This window comes from Notolepis coatsorum (genome assembly GCF_963971535.1).
Source record: "Notolepis coatsorum genome assembly, chromosome: 15".
In the NCBI taxonomy this organism is placed as follows: Eukaryota; Metazoa; Chordata; class Actinopteri; order Aulopiformes; family Paralepididae; genus Notolepis; species Notolepis coatsorum.
In genome coordinates, this window is record NC_140179.1 from 95,299,590 (window position 1) to 95,315,276 (window position 15,687).

General features: G+C 41.9%; 1 protein-coding gene across 1 annotated transcript in view; it reads right to left on the reverse strand.

Annotated features, from left to right (window-relative positions):
• rab21 (RAB21, member RAS oncogene family) overlaps positions 1-15,290 on the reverse strand; it is a 55,599-nt gene extending 40,309 nt beyond the window's left edge. Inside the window, exon 1 of the mRNA XM_084330469.1 lies at positions 14,827-15,290. Coding sequence (XP_084186595.1) covers positions 14,827-14,973 — 147 coding nt within the window. The 5' untranslated portion in view covers positions 14,974-15,290. The remainder of the gene's footprint in view (positions 1-14,826) is intronic.
• Between the last annotated feature and the right edge of the window lie 397 nt (positions 15,291-15,687).

The following is a 15,687-nucleotide window of genomic DNA, read 5'->3' on the forward strand; positions in this document are numbered from 1 at the left end:
CCACCACAGATAACCATCTACCACCACAAACAACCTCCTACCACCACAGATAACCATCTACCACCACTAACAACCTCCTACCACCACAAATAAGTTTACAACATGTGGGAAACACTGGGATGAATAATGAAGGCTCAGCTTCTTCCCCCAGGCCATCAGAACATTGAACACTGATCTCTCTACGCACACAAGCACACATGAACACACACATGACATCATACATCTGCACTCTCACACACAAACACACCACAGATCACTTTAATCACATGAGAAGAGGTCACTTTAAAGGAAAAAGAAAAAAAAACATAACTGGATGTTTTTGTATAGTATAGTTAGGATAGCATAGTGACATAGGGCAGAACTGTATATTGTATAGAAAGTGTACATAGGACTCATTGCCTTTTGTATTTTATCTTTATTTTTATCATGTCTATTTTATTTCCATTCTATTATTTTATTCTATTATTATTTGTATTTTTTGCACAATCGAAGCGGGCATGGCCACCTTCATTTCACTATATGTCTTGTGTATGTATGTATGTATGTATGTATGTATGTATGTATGCATGTATGTATGTGATGAATAAACCTCTTGAATCGTGAATCTGAAGAACTGGTTTGTGTCGTGAGCTGTAACCTAGTAGCTCTGGATGGCGGTCGGGTCAATCCATCTGGCGACCAACCGGTCAATCAATAAGGATAAAATCAACATAGCTGACAAAGTCATGGTACAGTGTTGCTGGCGGCTGTTGGCTTAGGATAGAATCTGTCTATGATACATACATCGATGGAAATAAGTCCTGGACTTTTCGTTTTATCCCTGACAAGGCTAATACAAATGTTGATCTGTCAATGTTGTTATGTTTGTTGTCAATAAAACCAAATCAAATCACAAATGCATTGTGTTATTATCATCAATATAGTATAGCCTACATGTCACCTGTCCAACTGACCAGACTCTCCAATTATTGTTTTCTATTCAGTATTCATATTTTTTTTTTTTTTTATTAATTTTAGGCTTATATTTTTTATTCTCATGTATTTATATTCTCATTTCTATTACCCTGCCTGTACCTCCTCTCGCCCCTGTGCTCTTATGACCCCTGCATTTCCCCAAGGGGATTAACAAAGGATGTTATCTTATGGGAAGCTTTATGCTGTTAGTCTTGGCCAGTCCGACTCCTAGGCCTATCACAGTTCTAATCGAAGTAATATGGCTGTTGACATGTTGGGAACAACATGTTTCATAATAGTGTGTAGAGGCCAGGGTTTGTTCTTTGTATAAACTAGGGCTGGGCGATTATGCCCAAAATATCATATCACTATTCTTTTGGTTTGTAGTTTGACGGTATAACAGTATTTGACGGTATAGTTTTTCAGTATAATACAGTTGTCATGGTGCTATTCCAATCAAAATGGTCTTATTTTCTTTTACTTTTGCTGCAAGGAATCTTTTTTTGATTAACTTAAAAATATACAGTATGTATATTATATTTTCTTTTTCTATATGTGTACTGTATATACTGTGGATGATGGTATAGTATAGTAAACCTCAGCATGGATCCATGATGACGGTACAGTATACCATCATATTCTGTGTACACCTTCCAGTCCTAGTTTAAGCCAATGCATTCTAAAATGACAAACCACTTTGAATGAAATAGCACCATGATCAAGACGATGACATGTGTCATAATATGTGATGGGAAACAAAATAACGTCACATTTTGTTGTACCATCAAAACTAAGAAACATATTGTGATATGATATTCTGGCCACATCACCCAGCCCTACACAGATATGTATGACTAATGTTTACAGGAAGCATCATAATAAAATAGGTAAATCAGAAAAGCTTTAGTGCTACAGTATAAGACCTGGGCTGCAGGCTTCCCGCCCGCATTGGACAATGTGCATTTATAATTGTTTTACTTAACACTGCAATAGTGCTCACCATTTATTTATTTATTCATTGGAACTTTATAAATGTCAGCGCTGACCTTCATTGTTTGTTTGTTGTATTAGTTTTTTGTATTTATTGTCTGTCAACTGCACTGAGCTACTGGATACCTGAATTTCCCCAAGGGGATGAATAAAGTATCTATCTATCTATCCATCTATCCAGGGCTTGACATTAACTTTTTGGCTCACTAGCCACTGCTGTGGCTAGTGGTTTTCCAAAGTCACTAGCCACTCAGCATTTACCAGCCAAAAATCACCACACTAAATAATTTTCTCATCAATACGTTCCCATTTTATAGTATCATGTTCCACCATGAATGCATGAAAGGAGGGGGGGGGGGTCATTTCTGATTATTGATTACCAATAACGGCATTCGTTATTGTAGCATCATACACTGATCGGCTGGTTGGCTAATACTAACGAGGCCTGATCAGCATGAAATCTACGTGAAATCGTTCTTACCTGTGGCCGGTTGGATCCCAAAAAGGATTTCCCAGTTATTGATCGCCATCTGGTAGATCGATATGTCCATTGGCTGATGCTATATTCCTTTACTGCATACTGAATTCGGCGTCGCAAAAGGTATTCCATGCGATCTGATGAAGGCATAGCTTCAGGCTAATAGAAAAAGTAGGCCTGAATGAAAAAAAAATTTACATCCGGTCTGAAAACAAGGAGTACTCCATTCTCGAGACAGCACCACTACCAGGATCTGGCCGGTAATGCACTTTTCCGAATTATTGTGGGAGTTGTAGTATTATGTAGTATCACTTGGATTGACTTAATTATTGCTGTTGTGTGTGCCCACACTTGACCTGAAAGTGTCCCGTCACACAGCCCCCATGGTCGGATATTTATTCAAAATCAGCGTTGAAATAAAATGTTTCCGCTGCATAGCTTGTAGAAGGCAGCCTTGTGGCTGGACTGCACCCGGGCCTAATGTGACATTCCAATCACGATGCAAGTCAAACCATCTCCGGCTCCTCGGGCCCTGGAGGATCTGATAGCAATGCAGAGGAAATCCATTTTTGTGCGGTTGTGCCCGTGACATAACTGATGGCATAAGTATCGAGTGTAAATCAGGGTCCATAAGGCTTTCGGAATTCAGATACAATCAATCGTCAAATCGTTAATGTGTCCGGGCCGTCAGTTACAAAAAGTTCAAAACGGGTTGAATTTCCTGTCCACCTATGTGGATATAAATGAGGACAAAGTATTTATAAAATGGACCTGGACCGGTCCACTTCCACCACCCACTGACCCATCGACCCTCATACAAACACACTAAGCCCCTTAATACCATCACTTACTGTATGAGCACGATGGATGGATACTTTAGGCCAATGGTACTCAGGAACCACGTTGACAAGAAATATTTGTTGAAAAAGTCACATTACAAAAAACAGGCTACTAATCGGCGATTTACAAGCTATGAAAAAGCATGATCATGTGCCGCGTGCTGCATCAGTAGGCTGCTGACACGTGTTACCATGGCAACCTTAACTAGTATTGATACAAAATCACAAGCGGAAGCGGTGTATGATTAGTCATTAATGGTTTCCCCAGGCAATTAAAATGCTTTAAGTGTCCCCCAGGCTACCGACAGCCCATCAGAACAAAGTCCATTTATGTAGTAATGTCCAAAACAAGTGTAGTAACCATATAACCATAGAAATATAATAATGTAGTAGCCTAGGGCCCTAGGCTACAGTCAGCTCATCATCAGCACAAAGTCCATTTATGTAGTAAAGTCCAACAAAACTGTTAAAAAAATAAATAGAATAATGTAGTAGTAGACTACAGAGCCTGATGACGGGGTAGATAAATGCTACAGAGTGACAGAGAGAAGAGTGACAGAGAGAGTGAGAGAGAGAGAGAGTGAGAGAGTGAGAGTGAGACACACACAGAGTTCTCCAGGTGTGAGAACACAAGTGACAGAGAGAGGAGTGAGGGAGAGAGAGAGAGAGAGAGAGAGAGAGAGAGAGAGAGAGAGAGAGAGAGAGAGAGAGAGAGAGACACACACACAGAGTTCTCCAGGTGTGAGAACACAAGTGACAGAGAGAGGAGTGAGGGGGGGAGAGAGAGAGAGAGCGAGGAGAGAGAGAGAGAGACACACACAGAGTTCTCCAGGTGTGAGAACACAAGTGACAGAGAGAGGAGTGAGGGGGGGAGAGAGAGAGAGAGCGAGGAGAGAGAGAGAGAGAGAGAGAGACACACACAGAGTTCTCCAGGTGTGAGAACACAAGTGACAGAGAGAGGAGTGAGGGGGGGAGAGAGAGAGAGAGAGAGAGAGACACAGTTCTCCAGGTGGGAGAAGAACATGAGTGACGGAGAGAGGAGAGAGGAGGGGGGAGAGAGAGAGAGAGCGAGCGAGAGAGGAAATAGAGACACACACACAGAGGGCGAGAAGTCATGTCATCAACCCTGTCCAACCGACAGAGACTCCTCGTTGACAAACAACCTAATCAAACACAGATGAGTACGTCGATAGAAAGATACAAAAGATCAACATGGACCCTTTAAGATAGTCGTGACGATCCCCACGTCAAAGTTTTACTTTCAGTTTCTGGGTGCGGTTGTTGCCTCTGATCGGCAACCTTAATAATCCCATCGTTCTGTTGTGAGGAGGACAGACGCGTGTCACCAAATAAAACTCTTGATTCTTGATTCAATGTGTTCTGCGTCTCGAGAGCTCAGCCGCACGTGACACGTTCCTCCGGGCGACGTCACCGAGAGGAGAGCAGACCTCTTGCGAACTGCAGACACTTGTTTCCTCCGGTTGGGCCTCTACTGCAGTTGGAAATAGTTTTTGAGGAAATAGTGTCTGCAGTTTGCAAATATACTCTACTCTTAAAGATGGGATGAACAGTTCCTGTCGCGATGTTCATGCAAGTGCCACTGCCAACTTTAACACTATTATATATTTGATATCTGGTTTAATCACCTGTACATTGTATACTGCGTCTGCTATTGCACTTTACTGTTACATTTGCACTCTGGATGCCAAACTTCTTTTCATTGTACTGTACCTGTATTCATTCAAACCTTGATTTATTCTCCAATGACAATACAGTAAATTAACATAATCATAACATAATCTAATCTAACTGTGCATTCACCAGGTCCTTGTCAACTCGCAAAGTCAGATATTTATCATGTGAACAAATCATATTATACACAAGGTGATTGCGTTGGCCAGTTAGGTCGTAAAGTCAGGACAAATCAGAAACAAGGTAGTAGATTGAGTCAGATTATTCAACATTTCTTTCTTGATGCAGGTAGTTTGGGCAATTCTTTGGAATCCCAGCATGTCAACATCACATGTGCTACTCCATGTCCATAATAAAGTATGTTTGCGCCACAAAAGGTGAAAGGTCAGTGAAACGTCACACAACTCATAAACTCTGGTATCATGGAACCTGCCAGAGTTTACCACTGGTATTTACCACTTTGGTCAGCCGTTTTGAATGTGATTTCCTGGTGATAAACTTGGAAATGTCAAGACTTTACGACTTGACGAGGACCTGCCAACCGCACGATTAGAAGGAACTTAGTGATCTAAAAACACATTCCAGCCTACTCTTTCACGTCATATTATTATTAACCCTTTCAGGCGTTCAATCTCACACATGAGATTAGAATTTAGAGAATGGGACATTCTAATGATGGCGTCACAGCGGCCATAGACCACCGCAACACTTCCGGGATTCTGAAATCATGGAGGAGAGAGCGGGGGGGAGAAAATGAATGAATCTGGATGAGAGCCTCGAATTTTTTTTGGACATGTCTGCTAACCAAACACATTGCTCTTGACCTGTTGTTTACAATTCCTTTTTTTATTATGTTTTTTAATGTTTTTTAATAATAAAAAATGTTGTTATGATTGTTTGTTTTGACGGAGCTAGATACCGTGATTTGTTTGGAGGAATATGGAGAATTACATGTTCAAAAATAAACTTTTCATTCATTCATAAGTGGTTCTAGCTACGGCTGAGTCTCCTGAACACGGAGAGAACAATTCCAAGACGATCAGCACTTTCTCCCCCGAGCTATAGTCACTTTTCCGCACTCAGCAACAGACCGTGAATTAGTGACATTATAGCCGATTTACTTATGGTCAGAGTTTGATATTTTTAATGCTTGGAGCTTTCAGTTTTGCCAGACATGTCTGATGAGATTTAATTAATGTAATTCATTTGTGATTAGCGATTAGGCTAATTGTAGGCAACTGTTGGCTGTCGATAGGATCTGTGGCCATTTTTCCACCCGAGAGGATAATTATAAACACTAGCTGCTACACAGTTACAGACACAGACACAGACACACACCACACACACACACGACAGCCCCGCCTCCTCCCATCACAGTGCTGACTGCTACTCTCCCCTCTCGTCTTGAAGATAGTTTTGCAGGTCTCGTCACTGTTAGCTTGTTTTGATCAGACCTTGTACACCTCTGTGTGCGTTCTGGTGCTAGATCAGACGCCTCGGGTGATATTCACGTGACCCGTGACGTAGCCTAAAACTCTGAGATTGTTTGGCCAGTTAGATCTCTAATGTTTGGCCACTTGAGGAACTCCACAGCCCTCTGGTGCACCAGGTGTTTCTCCTGTAGTCGCACAGGTCTGGCAGGCTGCTAGGCCAACGAGAACACCCGCCAGTAGGGCTGCAACGATTAGTCGGCATAATCGACGGCGTCGATCATAGAAACTCGTCGACACCGAATTTTTGCGTCGATGCGTAGTAAAAAAAATGTATAATACATTTTTGACCTCAGAGTTACTTCACCCCAGACTTTGAGACTCTTATCAGGAGCAAACAACATCCCCAGTTATCCCATTAGTTCCCTGGGATGTTAATCTAAGAAGTCTGCTAAGAAGGATATATTATTTATTATTATTATTTTATTTCATTGTGTTTTTAGCCCTAGTTGCACTTTTGTTGCAACCCCAGTTATCCCATTAGTTCCCCCAAACTTACTGTCGGTCTGTTATGTTAAGCTAAGAAGTCTGCTAAGAGCCCGGAAAAGGAGCCGCGCCCACAGGAAGCAGATATGGAGGGTGTGACAGAAATAATCGTTAGATTAGTCGACTAATCGAAAAAATTAGACAGATTAGTCGACTACCAAAATAATCGTTAGTTGCAGCCCTACCCGCCAGACAAACAAAAATATTTAAATGTAATATTAAATCAAATGTATACCATAAATAACGCCAATTAATATCCATTAATTTGGAAATCAATAATAATTTGTTTGGGAGCCTCTGTGTGGTGCTGTTCCATGATGTGAGGCGACCTCCATGTCATTGCCTGGGAAACTCGACGAGATGAGATCAGTATTACATCCTACAAGATGAAGTGACCCCACCCCCGCTGCATTGAGATGAAATATTTGTTGTTGCTTTGATCGTCACCAACGGCATACGTTGTGGAGTAACGTTACACACACACACACGTTGCGATCAAGGTGAAATCATGGTTGGATCAAAGCAGGATTGATATTATTTATTCCTTACCTTCACTAGGAGGTACCCCAAAAAGAATATTCCAATTGTCTGATCGCGAGTCCAAGTACCGGTGTCCATCGTGTCGCCAACATAATCCACCACAACAGATGCATCGGAGGCATTCGACGCTTCTCAATGGGATCGAGATACCCGCCTCGCCCGACAAAGAAAAGTGCCCCCGGAGACATTTGATCGACGCACAGGCCAAGATATGATTTGCAGCTTGATTTGCCCCGCTTTAAGGAGATCTTTTATTTTTAGAGCATTAACTCTTTGGAATAACCTGCTTCAAAACCTCTGCTGCATTTACAGTAGATTCACTTTTTTAAATAATATTATTGTATTTAACACTGTAAAGTATTTTGTTTTGTTTTCCGTTTCTGTGCTTGCATGTCATTTTTTCCATCTTAATTGTTAGTTTCATTATGCATTGTGTGTTGAGTACTGACTTTTAATAATTTTGTTTTGCAATAATAATTAGGGATGCTCGATATTGGCTTTTTTACCGATACCGATATTCCGACATTGTCCAACTCTTAATTTCCGATACCGATATCGATATATCCAGGGTCCCCCCCCCCCCCCCAAAAAACTGAATAATTTCAGGTAACTAATAATTTCACTGGATATATATATAACAAATATTGTTAGTTTTTTTTTTTTTTTTAAACCGATACCGATATTTTCCGATATCACATTTTACTGCCGATAATATCGGACATCCCTAATAATAATTGTTTTTGTATGTTTTTTTTGTGTGGACCCCAGGAAGACTAGCTGGTTGCTATGGCACTAGCTAATGGGGATCCGTAATAAAAATCAAATCAAATATAATGTTTTAAAGGGTGCTCGATACTGCCACCTGGATGGATGCGGCCGGTATTGCACTTTGGCATTCTCAGGCTGATTCCCCATGTTAACCCCGAGTCCCTGTAATGGAAATATCGAATAAAAGAAATAATGATGAAAACCCGACTATACTCGGGTCTGGTGCTGAACGGTTGGCGAGTTAACCCGACTTTACTCCGGTCTGGCGTCCATTGAGTTAATAAGCTTGTTTTGCTGTAAGAGAGTTCTACAACCCTGTTATGCAAACCTCTCTCAGAGCTACGTGGGGGACTAGCCTTCTGAGCAGGGAAGTCAGAAATGGCAACGTTGGACAGAGTTTCTCAAAATTGGACTTTTAATTTGTAATTCTAATTTCAAGACTGTATATTCTTGTATTTTGTATTCTTTGTACTTTTACTGTATATGACTATATGGTACCTATTAGTTTACGGTCAAGGACTACAGATGGAAATGGTAAAGCTTCTTGCTAAATCTGGTGCACATATCTTCTTGTTTACCACAAGTGATTAATGTATGTTTACACTGTACTTTTCATAAACTAAACATGCATGCCAACCACTGTATCAAAACAGGCCCGCCGCAGACAGATTGCACAAAACCACATTAATAGTCTCGTCTTACAAAGTCCTCTCTCCACTACTGTGCTAAAATAAACCTTTGTTTACACACTCGAAGAATCGCAGAGGTTTGCCCTCGTTTACAATGATGTCGGGTGCAGACAAGTCCAAATACATACTACTGTGTTCAAAACACTGATGAAAAAATAAAGAACAGTTACATGTTGAAGGCAGGGAGGTTTGTAGTCATGGTTTTAAATTGAGTATTGATTTTTAGCCCTATAATTCGGGGCATTAAATTTAAAGGCTGACTTTCCAGATTCTGACCGTGGCTCATGGGACCTGGAGCGTTCAGCGAGTTTGAGCGAGTTAGATGGTTGTTCCAACCCAGCGTTATAGATTTAATGCCAATGTTTATTACACCTCTCTCGCCTCGCTCAAGGCCTGTCCCGGCTTGCCACCACCACCAATTACCTAAGAACCTGTGGGAAGCTAGGCATAAAAGAAAATATTGTTTGTTTCCTGTTGGTTGTCAGTTAAGGCCATGGGTAGGTAGGGAATTTATTCAATTTAATTTTTTATTTTATTCTTTCCCACAGCGACTATGGATAGGGAATTTCTTTATTTAATAAAAATGTTCACAACAACATGGATGCATGTACTCTGCCAGCATGTTTAATATCCATAATACTAAGGTTTGACTAAGATTTCTATGAAACTTTATTGCAATTTTTTTTTTAATATTATATATTTTTTTACTCGTAAAATAAATTGGGTCACACCTAAATCGGCAGGGTCGGTCGGCAACCGGAAACACATTTTCCTTTTTCTTTTAGGCCCTATGAGTAACAAAGGCCTGCCAGTTGATTGTGAAACTCAAACTGGTATTGCTGTGTCTCTCCACCTATATCTTTTCTCTTTTTAAAGTGGTGATTGAGGGGAATTTTCCCACTATATCTGTTCTCTTTTTAAGTGGTGATTGAGGAGAGTTTTTGCATTTCAGTTTCAGCACACACTCCTACGCAGATGGTTGGATGACGTTCCAGTGGTTCCACTGTCAAACATCTCTGCCTAAACAGTAGGGCTGCAACTAACGATTATTTTGGTAGTCGACTAATCTAACGATTATTTCTGTCACACCCTCCATCTCTGCTTCCTGTGGGCACGGCTCCTTTTCCGGGCTCTTAGCCGACTTCTTAGCTTAACATAACAGACCTACAGTAAGTTTGGGGGAACTAATGGGATAACTGGGGTTGCAACAAAAGTGCAACTAGGGCTAAAAACACAATGAAATGAAATAAAATAATAATAATAAATAATATATCCTTCTTAGCAGACTTCTTAGCTTAACATCACAGGGAACTAATGGGATAACTGGGGATGTTGTTTGCTCCTGACAAGAGTCTCAAAGTCTGGGGTGATGGTAGACAAAGCAACTCTGAGGTTGTGCTCAATGTCCAATCTGTTCCTCTGCTTTGTCTTCAGCTGGACCAGAGCTGAGAAGCCACTTTCACAAAGATAAAGACAAAGGTAGTGCAAAAAATATATATTTTTAGTAGTAATGCAAAAAAAATGTGCACTACGCATCGATGCAAAAAATCTGCGTCAACGAGTTTTTATGATCGACGTCGTCTATTATGTCGACTAATCATTGCAGCCCTACTTTACAGACCGACAACATTGACACTAACTTGGGCTCATTAAATACACTTGTTAATCTGTTTAACTACATCATAACATTGTAGTGAAGTAGATCAATTGTAGCTAATAGGGCTGCAACGATTAGTCGACATAATAGACGACGTCGATCATAAAAATTCGTCGACGCGGAATTTTTGTGTCGTGGCGTCGTATAAAAAGTAAACAGAGAGCCGGTAACGTTCATTCAAAACTGCGCAAATGCACTACAGGAAGTGCTGGGGCAGTATCATTTCCCTCGTCTGCCATGACTGCATTCTGTGTACTAACGACAAAGAAGAAGAAAGCAGTGATGCACGAGCAAGCACCATGGAACCGTGATGACAGCTACTCGGATTATACGTTTTAACTTACATGTTGGAAAACAGAAAGTCTCATGGATAATGCTTGCTAAGCTAACGCTATTTCAGTTAATATGTTGTTGAGGCTGCGTGTCCACCAACTACTATGTAACGTTAGCTAACGTTAAACAGCGCCAAGCTTACAGCCTACTAGAGCACACTAGAGCTTGGCTAGGCTACCGGTGTTTACAGCTCCGTGAATTAGCACCAAGTGTCGTATTTTTGCAGACTGGAGTATTAATTAGGTAGCTAGTGCCAACGTCCACTGTCTATATAGCGGCATGGTCTAGACTAGGCTGCTTTTTTTTCTCAGTTGAAAAAAGTTGAACTTTTTGGGCTAAGACTGCAGAGACAGGGGAACGTTAGTGCTAGTTATCTTATATCTGATGATTTATAAGTTTGCTATAGCAATGCAATCACAGGTTCCTTTATGGACGCTGTCATTTGTAAATGGTGTGTTCCTCTGCAGGAGATCAGAGTAAGACACACGCATACACACACACAGCTCCTCTCACTCACACACAGCAAACAAAAGACCTAGAAGTCTGTCTGATCTGACTCGTCCTCCTCTCCTCTCCCCCTACAGCTGTTGGAGATGGTGGAGCCTAGTGAGTGGATCCACGTCACCCTCCTGGACCAGGTTAACAGCCCCATCAGAACCACAGTGCTGGGGCAGAGGCTGCTACTTTAAACATTTGCACATTATCTTTACATGTTGACTGCAAGCAAGTCATTGATAAGCGAGGGGTGTTTTAGACCCATAGCCATAATTTAAGATATAGTTTAAGCGTTCGCAAATATCCCCGACCTCCCATTGACTAAAGCGCTGGCACTCAAGGGGTTATCTGGGCAAAGGGGCATAGCACCCAATGTGTTAAACTTGCACTTTAATTTGTATTATTTAATTTGTTTTCATTATGATTGATTATTGTATTTGTTATTCAAATACATTTGATTAAGCAAGTAGCTTAATTAAGATCCAAATTCAAATGTTTCATGAGTCCTTATTTAAATTTGCTATGGGATCATGTTAAGGCAGAGGGAGGGTGACATTCACAGGTGTGCAGACTTGAGCATGTGAGGTCAAACATGCACTGGAGTCCTGAAAATGAGCCGCGCCCACAGGAAGCAGAGATGGAGGGTGTGACAGAAATAATCGTTAGATTAGTCGACTAATCGAAAAAAGAATCGACAGATTAGTCGACTACCAAAATAATCATTAGTTGCAGCCCTAGTAGCTAAACATCTAGTCAGTTGTGTCATGAATTACTCTCATGTTCAATAAAGAAATCAAAAGACAACTGCTCACGTTACCTCTCCTAACATTACAACTTAAGTGGTTACAGCATTATAGCATAAAGAAAACAGGCTGTGTCACATGGTTAAGTTGGCACTTGGGCTGAGGAGCTCAACTGTAACTTATGTCGTCATTGTCGGGTTCCACCGGGGCAAGACAAGTAGACAACACTAAGTCACTAACGTTCGTTAATGAGTAGGCTCGGACCCAACGCGGGGGAACGCTGGTCAAGTTAAACTAGCAGTTTGGAATAAGATTAGCTATCTAACGTTAGACTCCATTGAAACAGCTACATCCAAATTGTGATGGTTAACATAATCAAAACAACTCCGGCTAATTAGAAGTCCCAATCTTGACATACCGTTGGACATTATGATAATCTTAACTGGCTTAATATCTAACAGACTATAAGAGATTCTTATAAAAGCTGACCTCCGCCCCCAGCCTGCCTTCTTCACTCCTCTCAGGTGATTGGCAGTCGTACTGCTGCCAGGCAGGGCCTGTGTCGACCGGGGACGTTTTATGAGTTGTCAGCTCCTTTCTGTCATTCATTTCTGTGCTACAGACGCGACAGACGCGCTCCTTTTCCCAGCGCCGCGCCTCGCGTTTGAGTGCTTCTGGACGGCCAGCGTCTTTGGGCGGAGCGCTCCCAGCGCCTAAAGTTGAAACTAGTTCAACTGTTGGAGAGGAGCACCCGCTCATCAAGGTAACTTTTTTCGACCGACCAATCAACATCGAGCAAGTGGCGGAGTCACGAGACTCAGGACAACGCTCTGAGCGTGCATATTTTTGCTTTTCAAAGCGGTCCGCCTTGAAAAAAACGTCCCCGGTGGACACAAAGGAGACCTTTGGTTAAAAGAATGTTAGAAAAGCCTTCTGCAGTAGTTAGGAGGTTATGTGCGAAACCCTTGAGTCACTCTTGCAGAGCATTGTGTAGTATGCTAGAGCTTCTGGGCACAGTCTCTATAAGCAGGAAGTTACAGTCCTCTAATGAGGTCTTCAGTGTTTCCCATGCACACCGTTATTTGTGGTGGCTGCCCACTAGATGATCGAACAGACCCACCACCACAAATAGATACGATTACAGATTCACAGAACTCTGTGTGCACGGTATTTATTCATTCTGCTGTTCAATTGTGTGTCTCTTAGCCTCCCAAGTTTCCTACCACCACAAATAACCTTAACAAGCTGTGGGAAAAGCCTATTAAACCACTCCTTTTTCTGAAATGTCACTGTGACATAGATGTGCAATAGATGGTTTCACTGGAGCTGTGTTGCTAGGGAACCGCTTGGACCCTTGGATGTTTATTTACTGTCAGTTATTGATATTAGCAAACACTGCCAACAGGAAGTCAATTTAGATTTTCTTTTATGTTGTCATGTTGGAAACCATCTATAGGCCAGTAGTGTTTACACACTGTCCAACCCTGCCCCCGTGATTCGCTTCAAAAACCTTTTTTTCTTTTCTTTTTTATGTCATGAAATTGAAACGTCTTCTCTACACTACGTTTAGACAAGTCTACCATCAAACTCTTGATATTAACACAACATTGCCTCTTGAGATGAACAATATGACTGACGCTCTGTAGTAGCTCCTATCAGATGGGCAGGTAAACAAATGTTCGGTGACAGCTAGCTAGGAGCCACTGCACTTCCTCTACACTTGTTCGTCAGCATTGCCAGGAGGGCAGACAATACAATCTCCATGACGTCTGAGTGACATGGGGCCTACACGGGGTTAAACAATCCTTTATAGCAGTGTGAAACCTTGGCCATTTGAAACACCACCTGACAAGGGAATTTCCCAAAATACTTGACCTGACTACCAATGCTGACTTGACTACCAATGCCCACTTCAAAGTGTGAGACTTAACACATGCACTGAATGTCAATAGGTCAGACTATGTTCAAAAATGTCACATGGAATAGTTTCAAGGCCGGTTTGATTTTAATTTCAAATTCCATCAGCATCGAAAGGGAACTATTCTGGTATCGCTGTCCAAATCGCTGAATTGGTATAGGACTAAACAAACAACACAAAAACAAACAAACTTGTGTCATATAGCCTCTACCTTGATGAATAGGCTTTGTGTGGCGTTTGGCCAGTTCAACCAGACATGTCTTTATTTGAATATATTTGGTTCTGTGTGAGAGAGGGTGTTTCCTCCAGCTAGGCCAACTGAAGTAAGATGTTCATTGTACGGCAAACGGTCTGTGTAACTGTGCACATGACAATAAACAATCTTGAATCTTGAGATCTGACCAACATTGATGACTGTGACAGATTCGACGCGCATGTTTTGCAGCAGCACCTCGGATAATCCCGGGTGGGCGGAGACAGAGTTCATACTTGGGCCAACACCAGAAGATCTGGGTTTTTTCGTTAACGACCCCGCTCCCCCGGAATGAAACGGTCGGACCAAGTAAGCGCACCCTCCCACAATGACAGCCAGAACTAAAAAAGCGAATAGCTATCTCAAAAAAACAACATTGGGATAAAAAAAAAAAAAAAAAAAAAAAACCTTCGTTATATATTAGTATCCTTAATTGTGGTTCAATTCTAGGCCGGGCTAGTTTAGCGACACGGTCCCCACTCCCCAACAAGCCTCTCTTACCTGTAAAGTTGTGATGTGTTTGTCGTTGAATTTGTTCTCACAGTACCGCAGTACCAGGGACGTCTTGCCCACACAGCCCTCGCCCAGCAGAACCACCTTGAAGGAGTACGTCTTGTTGCCCCCACCGCCCGGCCCTCCAGACGCCATGGTTCTCTTCTAGCAGGAGGAGACGTCAGGAGAAGAAATCCTTCTTGGCTTCGACACCGGTCTGTTGCTACTATAGCTAAGCTAGCTAGCTCAATGCTAACCCCCGCGAAGTGAAGTCTGGCGCAGATCACATCAGATCGTCCTCGAGAGAAAGCGAGAGGCAGGAAGAATCGAGGATCGACGAGTCCCCCCTTTCTCTACAAATAACTGCCGACGAATGTCAAAGAGATATGCGCTGATATAAAGACGATTTCCCCTCCTCCTCCTCACCCTGATATGCGACTGGCAGCCCTTTCCCAACTAATGGCGTCTCTCTCGTCTCCACTAGCTAGCCTGCTAGCTCCCACGTGACGTCATCATGCTTTGATCATATGATGAAAGGGCCACAGTGTGTGTCTCACTCTGACACAATTCTTGGGATTGTTTTTAATGTTGACACACTACAGGGGGGAATTCAATTTACAGAAAGATCATGAATTGTGACACAGCGGATGCTGCGGCGGTGTTATTGTTTTGTGGGTATTTATATATAATGCAGAATGCATTACATATTGATTGATTGATTGATTGATTGATTGAAAACTTTATTTAACAGCAGAATGGGTACAGTACAGTACAGGGGGGGGGTAGGAGGGGTGGGTGGGTGGGGGACACTGTACAAGCAGGTGCACAATGTCATTATGAATTGAACTGACGTAAAAACAAGACTAAAGT